This window comes from Chlorocebus sabaeus, chromosome 16, assembly GCF_047675955.1.
Source record: "Chlorocebus sabaeus isolate Y175 chromosome 16, mChlSab1.0.hap1, whole genome shotgun sequence".
NCBI lineage: Eukaryota > Metazoa > Chordata > Mammalia > Primates > Cercopithecidae > Chlorocebus > Chlorocebus sabaeus.
Window position 1 is genome coordinate 7008482 of NC_132919.1, and position 13757 is coordinate 7022238.

The window sequence follows — 13757 nt, forward strand, 5'->3', positions numbered from 1 at the left end:
TTTATCTTATTTTGTTTCAAGTTTCCTGAGTTGAAACAGCATATTTCAAGTCAGCCTTTCTTGCTTTTAATAAAAGTGTTTATCTTTGAGACCAGCCTGACAAAAATGGTAAAAATCCCGTCTCTACTAAAAATATAAAAACTTAGTTGGGCGTGGTGGCAGGTGCCTGTAATTCCAGCTACTTGGGAGGCTGAGGCAGAAGAATCCCTTCAACTGGAAGGGCGGACATTGCAGTGAGACGAGGTCGTGCCATTGCACTCCAGCCTGGGCAACAAGAGCAAAACTTCATCTCAAAAAAATAAAAAATAAAAATGAAAATTAATAAAAAATAAAAGTGCTTATCTCTACCTACATTTTCTCCCGATAACTACTTTGACCACCTCACGGTTTCAGCATATACAGTACTCTTGTAGTTCATTTCTAAATCGCTTGACTTTTTCATTTTGATTTTCTCTTAAAAACTCAGAATTACTTAGGAAGTAATACAAAAAAAGACGGTGAGAAAATTATATGTTGATAGATCTCTTCTTGGCTGTACTTTCATGTTCGTTTCTAACCTTATTTTACTGTGGTCAGAGCATTGTTCCTTTTAGGAATCACTTGAGGTCTTGTTTATGGGTGAATACTTCGGCAATTTTTGTTCACAATTCCATGTCTGTGAACGCTGCTTCTGTTTGCTGCAATGAATGCAAAGGACACCAGTGAGTTTCATTCAAAGTTGTTGAGGCACTCAACAAATTCGGGTGGTTCTGCCAGGCATGGTGGCTCATGCCTGTAATCCCAGCAGTTTGGGAAGCTGAGGCGGGCAGATCACCTGAGGTCAGGAGTTCGAGACTAGCCTGGCCAAATGGTGAAACCCCATCTCTACTAAAAATACAAAAATTAGCTGGGTGTGGTGGTGCACTCCTGTGATCTCAACTACTTGGAAGGCTGAGGCAGGAGAATCACTTGAACCCGGGGGGCGGAGGTTACAGTGAGCTGAGATCGTGTCATTGCACTCCAGCCTGGGCAACAGAGCACGACTATTTCACCAAAAAAAAAAAAAAAAAAAAAAAATTCGGGTGGTTCTGTTCCTGGGGGTATTGCTCCAAGTAGGATGGTCTCCAGTAAGATGGCTTGTTTACAGCTGGGACACAGAGAACAGAATAATTTGCCCAAACTCACATATCTCTAAATAATAAAGTCTGGCCATTCTGGCCCAAAGCCCACACAGTTATCATGATGCTACAAGGCCCGCCAAGCCTTCCTAATGCCAACCAGCCCACTCCTGCTTCCGAACCCCCAATAACCAGATAACTCATAGAACGTTTAGGTATATTTCTTTTTACTCTAAAAAAAAAAAAAAAAGTTGACAATGATAACGTGGAAACTGCAGAAAGCGCCACGGATTTCAAGCCCCCCACCTTCCGAACATCACCCTATCCTTCCCCTTCCCTTAAAATCCTACATGAAAATCCCCGAGAAAGCAGAAGAGGCCCCCAGATGGGCGGATTCCCAACCCCGGACCCCTGCGGCAGGTCGAGGCATTGAAGAAATAAATTACAGGAGAGGTGGCTCCTGACTGGCCTTGTCCAGCTCTGTCTCGCAGACCCAGCGGTAGGGCCTCTGGCAGACGTCGTCGTTCCAGCGGCCGTCGTCGGTGAAGTGGGCACAGTCCTCCCCTCCCCCGAGCCCGTGGCCGTACCAGTCGTCCGGCTGCTCCGGTCTCCAGTTCCTGGGGACAGAGCCAGCTGTGGGCCCCAGGAGGTCGCACCCGCGGCCAGGTCGCTCCAGACCCCTCTGCCCAGGGCCCCAGGCGGGAAGGCGGCCGGACCCAGGCCGAGGGAGGGCGCGCACTCACTTGAAGCCCGTCTCGTAGTCCGTCCCGTCCACCCACTTCCAGGGCCCATTTTGGTCGTGGAGGCCCATCCAGGTGTTCACGGGACCTATGTGGTGCTGGACAAATTTCTGAGGAGAGAGGAGGCGGGTGGTGATCTCTCCCCGAGGCCAGCCAGCCTCCCAGACCCTCCGGGTCCTCACCTGCTCCTCCCAGGACGTGACCACCACCAGGTGCGCGTCCTCCAGCCGGCAGTAGTTGTCGGCGTCGGCCCAGGCCTTCCCGGAGCGAGAGAACCAGTAGCAGCTGCGCTCGTGCTCCACCCAGTTGACTGGGCAGCAGGCCCTTTCTGAGCCTGAGCGGGAGAAACCGGGCGCAGGGGCTAAGGCGCTGCCTGGGAGCGCGCGGGAGGCAGAGAGCGGGCCGGGCTGGCCTCCTCACCATTGCCCTGGAGCGCCGCCATCTGACAGCTCAGGCTCCGCAGGTCAGACACGAACTGCTTCACGTGCAGCAGCAGGCTGGAGTGATCTGGGAAGACGCGGCGGAGAGGAGCCAGAGGAGATGTGGGACCCGCGGGGAGGGAAACGAGGTCAGCCCCACATCCTCCTGCTGGGACCCGAACACCCATCGCAGTGCCACAAACAGCAGCGGAGTTGGCCTGAGAGACCTCCATACACACACACTCACACAGACACACAACACACCCTTACACACACTCACACAGACACACAACTCACCCTTACACACACTCACACACACAACTCACCCTTACACACACTCACACAGACACACAACTCACCCTTACACACACACACACAACACATCCTAACCCCCATACACACACACACACACACAACACATCCTAACCCCCATACACACAGACAATACACAAAACACACAACACACCCTAACCCACATACACAAAACACACAAATACACACAACACACCCTCACACACACACAAACATGCCCTAACCCACATACACACACAGACAACACACGAAACACAAAACACAACACATACAACACACCCTAACCCGCAGACACACACAAAACACAACACACAAAACACAACACACAACACACACAGACACACAACACACCCTAACCCACAAACATCCACAAAACAAACACAACACACCCACACACAACACACCCTAACCCACATAGACAACACACAAAACACATGACACACGCAGACACAACACACCCTAACCCACATACACAGAACACACTCAAACACAGACACATAACACACCCTCACACACATACACAGCCACACAACACACCCTAACCCACATACGCACTCACACAACACACACGTACACAACACACACAACACGCCCTCACACACACACCGTAACCCACATACACACAGACAACACACAAAACAACACACGCATAACACACCCTAACCCACATACACACAACACACAAAAAACACACCCTCACAGAGACACACCCTAACCCACATACACACCACACACCCTTACACACCCACTCACACACAAAACACCCACAACACACACACTCACACACACACAGAACACACCCTAACCTACATACCCTCAACACACACCTTCACCCACACTCTCACACACGCATACAACACACACACCCACACACACACACTCACCCAAACACACAAAACAACACACCCTCACACAGGCACACACACCCTCACTACCATACACACATTCACACAACACACACACAACACACCCTCACCCACTACACACACCACACACACACCCTCAGCCACATACACAACACACATATACTCTTTCACACAAGCACACACAACTCACATTTACACACAACACGCACATACACATAACATGCACATTCACACACATATACTTACACTCACGTACACTTACACATATACTTAGTCACACACACGCAACACACTAACACACACACGTTCTCACACACATACACACACTGATACACACTCACATAAACACACAGACTCACTCGCACACACCCATCCACACTCCCTCTCATTCACACAGACTCACACACACTCCCTCTCATTCTCACACACACAGACTCTTTCACACACACTCCCTCTTTCTTACAACACAGACTCACACCATCTCATTCTCACACTCACACACACACCATCTCATTCTCTCACACTCACAGACTCATACACACACACACTCCCTCTCATTCTCAAACACACACTCCCTCTCATTCTCAAACACACTCCCTTTCATTCTCACACACACACTCACACACACACACTCCCTCTCATTCTCACACACACACTCCCTCTCATTCTCACACACACTCCCTTTCATTCTCACACACACACTCACAGACACACACACTCCCTCTCATTCTCACACACATCCACACACTCTCATACACTCCCTCTCATTCTCACACACATCCATACACTCACTCTCATACACTCTCTCACACACACACTCCCTCTCATTCTCACACACATACACAGGCTCTCATACACACCCATCCACACACTCATACTCTCACACACTCACAGACTCACACACTCCCTCTCATTCTCACACACATCCACACACTCTCTCATACACTCCCTCTCATTCTCACACACATCCATACACTCACTCTCATACACTCTCTCACACACACACTCCCATTCTCACACACATACACAGGCTCTCATACACACCCATCCACACTCCCCCTCATTCTCACACACACAGTCACAGACTCACACACACACTCCCTCTCATTCTCACACACACACTCCCTCTCAGTCTCACACACACTCCCTTTCATTCTCACACACACACAGACTCACACACACTCCCTCTCATTCTCACACACATCCACACACTCACTCTCATACACTCTCTCACACACTCCCTCTTATTCTCACACACATACACAGGCTCTCATACACACCCATCCACACTCCCCCTCATTCTCACACACACACTCACAGACTCACACACACACTCCCTCTCATTCTCACACACATCCACACACTCCCTCTCACACTCTCTCACACACACACACACACACTCTCTCCCTGTCTGACCTTCACTCAGGTCCTTCTGCTGTTTCTCCAGCTGGGACTCCAGCGACTTCATCTTTCTTCCCACATTGCCTCCTGCGGGAGAGACTCGCTCAGCGTCCCGACAGCCCCCCAGCCCCCGCCCCAGCCCCAGCCCCGCCTCAGCGCCCTCACCCTGGGTGCTCAAGCCCTTGACCTGGGCCTCGGTGCTCGCTGTGAAGTTGCTGAACGTCTCTCTCAGGCCCCGCAGCTCCTGCTGCAGCTGGGCGTCTGGCCAGGAGAGGGTGCAGAGAGAACAAAATGGGAGCGCTGTGTCCACCACCACCGCACCCACCACTCCTTCGCCACGGTACCCCGTCAACACCCCCCAATGTTGCCCCCTTCCCTGCCCACCCCTGGGGCACCCACTTTGGGATCCGATCACACAGACAACCACCAGCAGCAGGAGGCTGAGGCCCAGGGAGAGCAGGAGGAGGCGAGGGCCGGAGCAGAGGCGCCGCAGGAGGGACTGCGGAGGAGGTGGCCCTGCGAGAGGAGGGGGTGTCAGGAGCGCGGGGACAGAGGGGAGCCTGGCACAGCTCCGGGGTCCTGAAAGGGGAGCAAGTTAAGGCGGCCCTAGTAGTCTAGGAGGAACCACGTACATGAAAAAATGCGGGCGGTGCGCGACCCTGCAGGGCCAGAGGCAACTGGAAATCGGGGAGAAAAGAGGGCTGGGCAGGGGGGCTAAGCGCTGAGCCGCCCCATCCCACCGAGGCCCTGAGCTTTTGCTGACACCTAATGGCATGACTGCGTCACTGCAGCCAATCCAGGAGCCTCAGTCCATCCCCTCCTCCCGCGCCTCGGAGCCGCTGCTTCCCCTGAAAGTGGGAAAAGGCGGGAGGTTTCTTTCTCTGTCCGTGAATTCCGCTGGTCTTTGGCTGCGTGCAGGGAGAGAACGTGCAATAGCTACCCTTCAGGCCCTCAAGCCTTCCACCCAGCAGGGGGAAGAGACACGTTAGCCCTGTGTCCTGAGAGGTGGAGGGTGGGGGACCCTCCCGGGGCTCTCCCTGCCCGCTCTCCTCCGCTGCGGACCCTCCTTCCGTCAAAGCGCGCTGCACCCCATCCCCCAAGAACTTCAGCCTTGCCCAGCCTAAACAAGCGCCTGCTCGGAGGACAAAGAAATGGGTCAAGGGGAATTTGCTTTTGAAGCAAGAGGGTGTCGTTCTCCCTCAGGTCAGAGATCCCTCATCCCCCGTCACAGAATCCTCAGACCCTTCGCAGAAACCTTTGCCCACTTCACCAAACTGATCACTGACACACACAGGCACGCGCACACACACACACGCGCGCACACACACACGCACGCACGACCAGGGCTCCCTGGGTGGTGTTGGAAGGGGAAAGGAAGAGGGGCCTGACTTCGTCATAGAAAGCCAACAGTGACCTCTCCAACTTCCAGCTGTTCCCACACCCCCTGGGTCCACCCCCGAGTGCCAGGAGGCACAGGAAAGCTTTGGGCAGCTGTCACCAAGAAAGGGACTCCAACTCCACACCCTGCCCCTCTCTTGAGAGGGGCAGCTCCGACACTTTTCTCAGTGTTGGGAGAGGGAGACAGACGCAGAGAGAGCCAGGCTCACGGGCAAGAGTAGGAGCTGTGGCTGGGGGGTGGAGTAACCGCCAAATTCTTGCCTTGCAGAGGCAGGGCAAGGCGGCCATCACCTTTTCCGAGCTGATGGTGGTCACTCTCCTCATTGTCCAGATGCTGCAGGTCCTGATACTCCTTGGTCATGATAGGGCTGGTGCTGGAGCTGGGACTGAGTCAAGGCTGAGGCTGGGGCTGAGGTGGGGGCTCACCAGGACTAGAGCTGGAATGAGGGGCCCATCTTTTTACTCCCATCTGATTGACGGCTCCATGGAGACCTTTCTTCTTTCTTTCTCTCTTTTTTTTTTTTTTTTTGAGACAGAGTCTTGCTCTGTCCCCAGGCTGGAGTGCAGTGGGGCGATCTCGGCTCACTGCAGCCTCTGCCTCCCAGGTTCAAGCGATTCTCCTGCCTCAGCCTCCCGAGTAGCTGGGACAACAGGCGCCCGCCACCACACCCAGCTAATTTTTTGTATCTTAGTAGAGACAGGGTTTCACCGTGTTAGCCAGGCTTGTCTTGAACTCCTGAGCTCAGGCAATCCGCCCTCCTCAGCCTCCCAACGTGCTGGGATTACAGGTGTGGGCCACCGCGCCCAGCCGAGACCTTTCTTCTTTCCTCCATCCACCCCCAGGCCTGACATCCAGAATCTGTCCTCTAATGTTTCCCACCAGCACCCCCCAACACAGCCTGGCTTTCCTCCACACCCCTGCACCCCCAACCAGCCTCCCGCCACCTCTCTTCCCGTTTTACTTGCTCGGGGTCTCAGGGTCTGACTCCCAGGTTCTTCAGTGCTGTGCAGATGCTGGACTAAGGAGGGGGGCTGAAGCTTGGAGAATGGGGGTGGGTGGACAGCCGTGGACGATGGGGTGGGAGCGGGCAGGGTCCATAGGAGGGCCCTGGGCCCCGGTGTCTCTGTGTCTGCGTGTCTGTGTGTCCAAGCACGCCAAACGTGGCATCTCCAGTGCCCGGGACTTTGGACAGTAAACAGAGGTGGAAATGGATTGGGACTTAGGGGAGTGTGGGGGCGGGAGTGGGGGATGGGTTGCCTCTGCTCTCCTCCCCAGGGAGGAGGATCATGTTGCCACCACACAGGCCAGTCACCCTACTCTTCCATGCACCGTTTGGGAGGGGTGCCAGGCCAGGAGGCGCTGGGGTGGGATTTGCCATATCCCCCCTCCCTCCCCGTTTCGCTTCCTGCCTCTAAATTCCCCAGAACTATTGCTGTCTCCAAATATCCCTGAACAGGATCAGAGGAACCGGTTCTCTGCTCTTGCCCAATCCAGGCCTGTGACCCTGGCACATGAGCTGCAGGCCCCAGTTTCCTGCAGGGCCGAGCCCCAGGCTTCCCAGCTCTGGCCTGACTTGCTTCCCTCTCCTGGGGAGTAAAGTCTTCCAAGCAGCATGAGGGCCGGTTTGGTTCCGGAAGAGGCAGGGGAGCCTCCGCTGGGACTGGTGCCAACAAACCTCCATTCGCTGCTACTCTGTGCCTCAGGTCACTGCGTTCATGAACTTCTCTCATTATCCCCAGAGCACATCACATTTCACAGATGAGAAAGCTAGGGCCCTACAAGGTAAGAGCTTGCCAGGGTCATGCTGCAAGGACGCAGCAAAGGGTAGACTAGAACCTGAGCAGCCTGACTCCAGGCACTGCGTTCAGGCCCCAGAACTACACCCAGAACCAGGATCCCATCCGGTTGACACAGCTGGGCTCCAGTGTCCCAGAGATGCTAAACCATGGTCCCTTACAGTCCCACGGAGCTTCAGAGAGAGCCATGTGAATCTGAATTATGCTCACTTGGAAATCAGGCAGTATTAAAGATAATCTCAGCTGGGCACAGTGGCTCACGCTTGTAATCCCAGCACTGTGGGAGGCCAAGGCGTGCAGATCACCTGAGGTCAGGAGTTCAAGACCAGCCTGGCCAACATGATGAAGCCCCGTCTCTACTAAAAATACAAAAATTAGTGAGGCATGGTGGTGCATGTCTGTAATCCCAGCTACTCGGGAGGCTGAGGCAGGAAAATCGCTTGAACCCAGGAGGCGGAGGTTGCAGTGAGCCGAGACCGTGCTACTGCACTCCAGCCTGGTGACAGCAAGACTCCATCTCAAAAAAAAAAAAAAAAAAAAAAAAGATAATAAGTTTAAGCTGGCTACAGTGGCTCATGCCTGTAATCCCAGCACTGTGGGAGGCCAAGGTGGGCGGATCACCTGAGGTCAGGAGTTTGAGACCAGCCTGGCCAACATGGTGAAACTGCGTCTCTACTAAAAATATAAAAATTAGGCAGGTGCAGGCCTGTAATCCTAGCTACTCGGGAGGCTGAGGCAGGAGAATCACTTGAACCCGGGAGGCGGAGGTTGCAGTGAGCTGAGATCGCGCCATTGCACTCCAGCCTGGGTGACAAGAGCAAGACTTTGTCTCAAAAAAAAAAAGGTAATAAGTCTCACTTTAGGTCCAAATGTGAAGTCATCCAAATCCTACTTTACAGTTATTTCAGTGAGAAAACAAGGCTTGAATTTTGAGAATTTTCAATGATGTGAGATATTCAGGAACACATCCCTTGCATAAAATATGACAGCTCCGTGTGTGCCCTCCTTTGTCTGTGTCCTGACAACCACTGTGTCATTTACATGTGCTGGGACAATGGCCAATGATTTTGTTGACTGTTGGGCTGTTAATTAAACATCCTCTAATATAATCACTTACAATCTGGCTTATTCAGGCAAATGAACCTACATTATTTCGGTCGGAATAGTGGTCACCTAGTTGGGTGCGGTGACTCATGCTTGTAATCCCAGCACTTTGGGAGACCGAGCCAGGCGGATTAACTGAGGGTCAGGAGTTCGAGACCAGCCCAGCCAACATGGCAAAATCCCGTCTCTACTAAAAATACAAAAATTAGCCAGGTATGGTGGCAGGCACCTGTGGTCCCAGGTACATGGGAGGCTGAAGTGGGAGAAATGCTTGAACCTGGGAGACAGAGGTTGCAGTGAGCCGAGATCGTGCCACTACACTCCAGCGTGGGCGCAGAGAGAAACACTGCATCTCAAAAAAAAAAAAAAAAATTTTTTTTTTTTTTGAGATGGAGTCTCGCTCTGTCGCCCAGGCTGGAGTGCAGTGGCGCAATGTTGGCTCACTCCAGGCTCCACCTCCCGGGTTCACGCCATTCTCCTGCCTCAGCCTCCCAAGTAGCTGGGACTACAGGTGCCCACCACCGTGCCTCCCTCGCAGAAATAGTGACTAGCCGAGAGCACAAGAGGCGCTTGGGGATGATGGAAAAGTTCAGCTCCTGGGTCTGGATGCTGGTTACACCATGGTGGTATTCAGCTTGCAAAACTGCAGAAAGCTGTGCACTTATGATATGCGCATTTTTCTGTTTGCACATTATACTGGAGTAAGAGACTTTCAAATCTGATTTCTACTCTATAACCCTCATTCCCCAAACTCATTGATTAGGGGGCAGGGCTTGGATCAGTGCTAAAAAACACCCTCCAAAGCCAATAACATTTATTCTATTATTATTATTATTATTTTTAGAGATGAGGGTCTCACTGTGTTGCCCAGACTGATCTCAAACTCCTGGCCTCAAGAAATCCTCCCTCCCCAGCCTCCTGAGTAGCTAGGATTACAAGTTCGTGCCACCACACTTGGCAAAGCAAGTAACTTTAGAACGGAAGTCAGAGATGGAAGGGAAACAAATAATACCATGTACCAGGCCACTAACTTCCAGGCCCTCTGCAAAATACCAGAGATAATACTGAAAACGAAAAAGTAGCTAAAAACAAAACTACGCCACAATGGCAGTAGATCAATGCCCTCTGAGAATTCACGCATCCTTTACATTTATTCCTTTAAGAACACGTTAGGCCGACTCTGGTGGCTCACGTCTGTCATCCCAACACTTTGGGAAGTCAAGGCAGGAGGACTGCTTGAGGCCAGGAGTTTGAGGCACACTGGGCCACATAGCAAGACCCCATCGTGCCTGTAGTCTCAGCTACTTGGGAGGCTGAGGTAGAAGGATCACTTGAGCCCAGGAGTTGAGGCCACAGTGAGCTATGATGGTGCCACTGCACTCCAGCCTGGATGATAGAGTGAGATCCTGTCTCAAAATAAGTAAATAAATTAATTTAATTAAATTAAAGATTATAGTCCAGGTACGGTGGCTCACACCTGAAATCCCAGCACTTTGGGAGGCCGAGGTGGGTGGATCATGAGATCAGGAGTTTAAGACCAGCCTGTCCAAGATAGTGAAACCCCATCTCCACTAAGAATACAAAAAATATATATATATATATATATATATATATATATATATATATATATATATAAGCCAGGTATGGTGGCGGGCGCCTATAATCCCAGCTATTGGGGAGGCTGAGGCAGGAGAATCACTTGAACCCAGGAGGTGGAGGTTGCAGTGAGCCGAGATCCAGCTACTGCACTCCAGCCTGAGCAACACAGCGAAACTCCGTCTTGGGAGGAAAAAAAAAAATTATATACCTTGGTTAGGGTAACCACTCTGTGGTTTATCCCTGTGTATGTTAATAAATTTGAATGCCTTTCTTGAAAATAAATTTTTTGGCTGGGTGACAGGAAAACACACCTTTTATCCCAGCACTTTGGGAGGCCGAGGTGGGCGGATCATAAGGTCAGGAGATCGAGAACATACTGGCTAACGCGGTGAAACCCCATGTCTACTAAAAGTACAAAAAATATATATATATATTAACCAGGCGTGGTGGTGGGCACCTGTAGTCCCAGCTACTTGGGAGGCTGAGGCAGAAGAATGGCGCGAACCCAGGAGGTGGAGCCTGGAGTGAGCCAAGATTGCGCCACTGCACTCCAGCCTGGGCGACAGAGCGAGACTCCGTCTCAAAAAATAAATAAATAGCCGGGCGCGGTGCCTCAAGCCTGTAATCCCAGCACTTTGGGAGGCCGAGACGGGCGGATCACGAGGTCAGGAGATCGAGACCATCCTGGCTAACACGATGAAACCCCGTCTCTACTAAAAAATACAAAAAAAAAACTAGCCGGGCGAGGTGGTGGGCGCCTGTAATCCCAGCCACTCGGGAGGCTGAGGCAGGAGAATGGTGTAAACCCGGGAGGCAGAGCTTGCAGTGAGCTGAGATCTGGCCACTGCACTCCAGCCTGGGCGACAGAGTGAGACTCTGTCTCAAAAAATAAATTAAATAAATAAATAAATAAAATAAAATAAATATTTTGGCCAGGCACAGTGGCTCATGCCTGTAATCCCAGCACTCTGTGAAACTGAGGCAAGCAGATGGCTTGGGCTCAAGAGTTCAAGACAAACCTAGATAACATGGCAAAACCCTGTCTCTACCCAAAAATACAAAAAATTATTCAGGTGTGGTGGTGCACGCCTGTGGTCTCAGCTACTCTGGAGGCTGAGGTGAGAGGATCGCTTGAACCTGGGAGGCGGAGGTTGCAGTGAACCAAGATCGTGCCACTTCACTCCAGCCTGGGCAACAGACCAAGACCCTTTCTCTACGTGCCTGTAGTCCCAGCTACTCGGGAGGCTGAGGCAGGAGAATGGCTTGAACCTGGGAGGCAGAGGTTGCCATGAGCCAAGATCGTGCCACTGCACTCCAGCCTGGTGACAGAGCGAGACTCCGTCTCAGAATACATACATAAATAAATAAATAAATAAATAAATAAATAAATAAATATTTTCTTTAATAAAAATTAATAATGTTTTCAAATATTGAAGAATTTTAAAGGATATGGACCTTGGATTTTCCTTGTGGAGAAAGTCTCATGTATTAATTTTGTATTGCTGATAACAAAGGCCCATAAAGAGTTGCAGTCAGGGCAGTGGCGAGGTCAGATCTGTGAGCTTAACAACAGCCTGGCCTTGGGGTGGGTGATGGCTCAGAGATGGTTTGCCCAGAGGCAGGGAGATGATCAGGAGGCTGCTGCGTTGGTCTCAGTGAGAAAATGTGAGGCTGGAGGCCAGATGGGGAGGGCCAGATGAGCAGAACTTCAGTAGAGGAATGACGTGGACCTGGTAGCTACTAAATGTGCACTCAGGAGGAGACCAGGGAGGTGGGGGACAGTGGCACAGCTGCCCAGGGTCCAGAGGCTACTGTAGATGGATCTGGAGTCTGAAGAGACTTGTGAGCAGGAGCCTCTGAAAGCAGAGTGGGCAAGGTCCAGGTGTGGCAAAGTGCCCCGTGGTGACCCCGCCCCGTGACAGGGCATAGTGGAAAGAAAGCAGCCGAGCACAGTCCCTGCCAGTGGGAGAAGCAGGAGGAAGCACCCAGGACTGCCAGTCATCCAAGCGTCAGGGCCAGCTCTGGGGACTACGAGTACCAAGTTAAATATTGCTCGGGAGGCCGAGTGCCGTGGCTCACGCCTGTAATCCTAGCACTTTAGGAGGCCGAGGTGGGCGGATTGCCTGAGCTCAGGAGTTGGAGACCAGCCTGGGCAACACAGTAAAACCAAGTCTCTACTAAAATACAAAACAATTAGCCGGGCGTGGCAGCGGGTGCCTACAGGCGCCCCAGCTGCTCTGGAGGTTGAGGCAGGAGAATTGCTTGAACCAGGAGGCGGAGGTTGCAGTGAGCCAAGATCACGCCACTGCACTCCAGTCTGGGTGACAGAGCGAGACTCCATCTCAAAAAAAAAAAAAAAAAATATATATATATATATATATATATAGAGAGAGAGAGAGAGAGAGAGAGTGAGTAAGGGTTAGGTTAGCATGATCTCAGCTCACCGTAACCTTTGCCACCCGGATTCACGCCATTCTCCTGCCTCAACCTCCCAAATAGCTGGGACTACAGGCGCCCGCCACCACACCTGGCTGATTTATTTATTTATTTTTTGTATTTTTAGTAGACATGGGTTTTCACCGCGTTAGCCTGGATGGTCTCGATATCCTGACCTTGTGATCCAGCCACCTTGGCCTCTCAAAGTGCCGGGATAAGAGGCGTGAGCCATCGCGCCCAGCCAAATATATATATACACATATTGCTAGGGAGAGATAATAAAATGAACTCCCCATGAGGGTAAATCAGGAAGAGTGCAGTATTTGCAGGTTGGGGGAGGCCTGAGCAGCTGGTGAACAGAGGAGAAGGGCTGGAACCAAGAGGGCCTCTGGCTGCTGAGCGAGCAGGAAGCTTGCTGAAGGCCTGAGGCTCCAGGAAGGATGCTTGTGCTGCAAAACCAGCCTGAGGCCCTCCATCAGCCGGACCTGCCCCACCTTGCCCTCATCTGGAAAATGGGTTCATGCCCGGCTCAGAGTGCTCATCAAGGTTAAACGGGATAATGAGTGAAAAGCACCTAGCGCAGTGCCG

General features: G+C 52.0%; 1 protein-coding gene across 1 annotated transcript; it reads right to left on the reverse strand.

The window, feature by feature from the left end:
* Window positions 1-1306: 1306 nt before the first annotated feature.
* On the reverse strand, window positions 1307-8465 carry ASGR1 (asialoglycoprotein receptor 1). Its single transcript, XM_073004662.1, has 8 exons — window positions 6525-8465; window positions 5235-5351; window positions 5001-5096; window positions 4851-4922; window positions 2258-2344; window positions 2020-2171; window positions 1841-1947; window positions 1307-1714 (listed from the first exon to the last, which is right to left on the reverse strand). The coding sequence occupies exons 1-8, from the start codon at window positions 6592-6594 to the stop codon at window positions 1540-1542; spliced, it is 876 nt and encodes a 291-aa protein (XP_072860763.1). The 5' UTR covers window positions 6595-8465; the 3' UTR covers window positions 1307-1539.
* Window positions 8466-13757: the final 5292 nt, after the last annotated feature.

Excerpts from the sequence above, each read along its gene's own strand:
- ASGR1 (XM_073004662.1), bottom strand. The coding sequence starts at position 6,594 with ATGACCAAGGAGTATCAGGACCTGCAGCATCTGGACAATGAGGAGAGT. Across the intron at positions 5,097-5,234 it reads CTGTGTGATCGGATCCCAAA|ACGCCCAGCTGCAGCAGGAG; the intron begins GTGGGTGCCCCA and ends TCTCCTGGCCAG. Across the intron at positions 2,172-2,257 it reads GGCGGCGCTCCAGGGCAATG|GCTCAGAAAGGGCCTGCTGC; the intron begins GTGAGGAGGCCA and ends TCTCCCGCTCAG.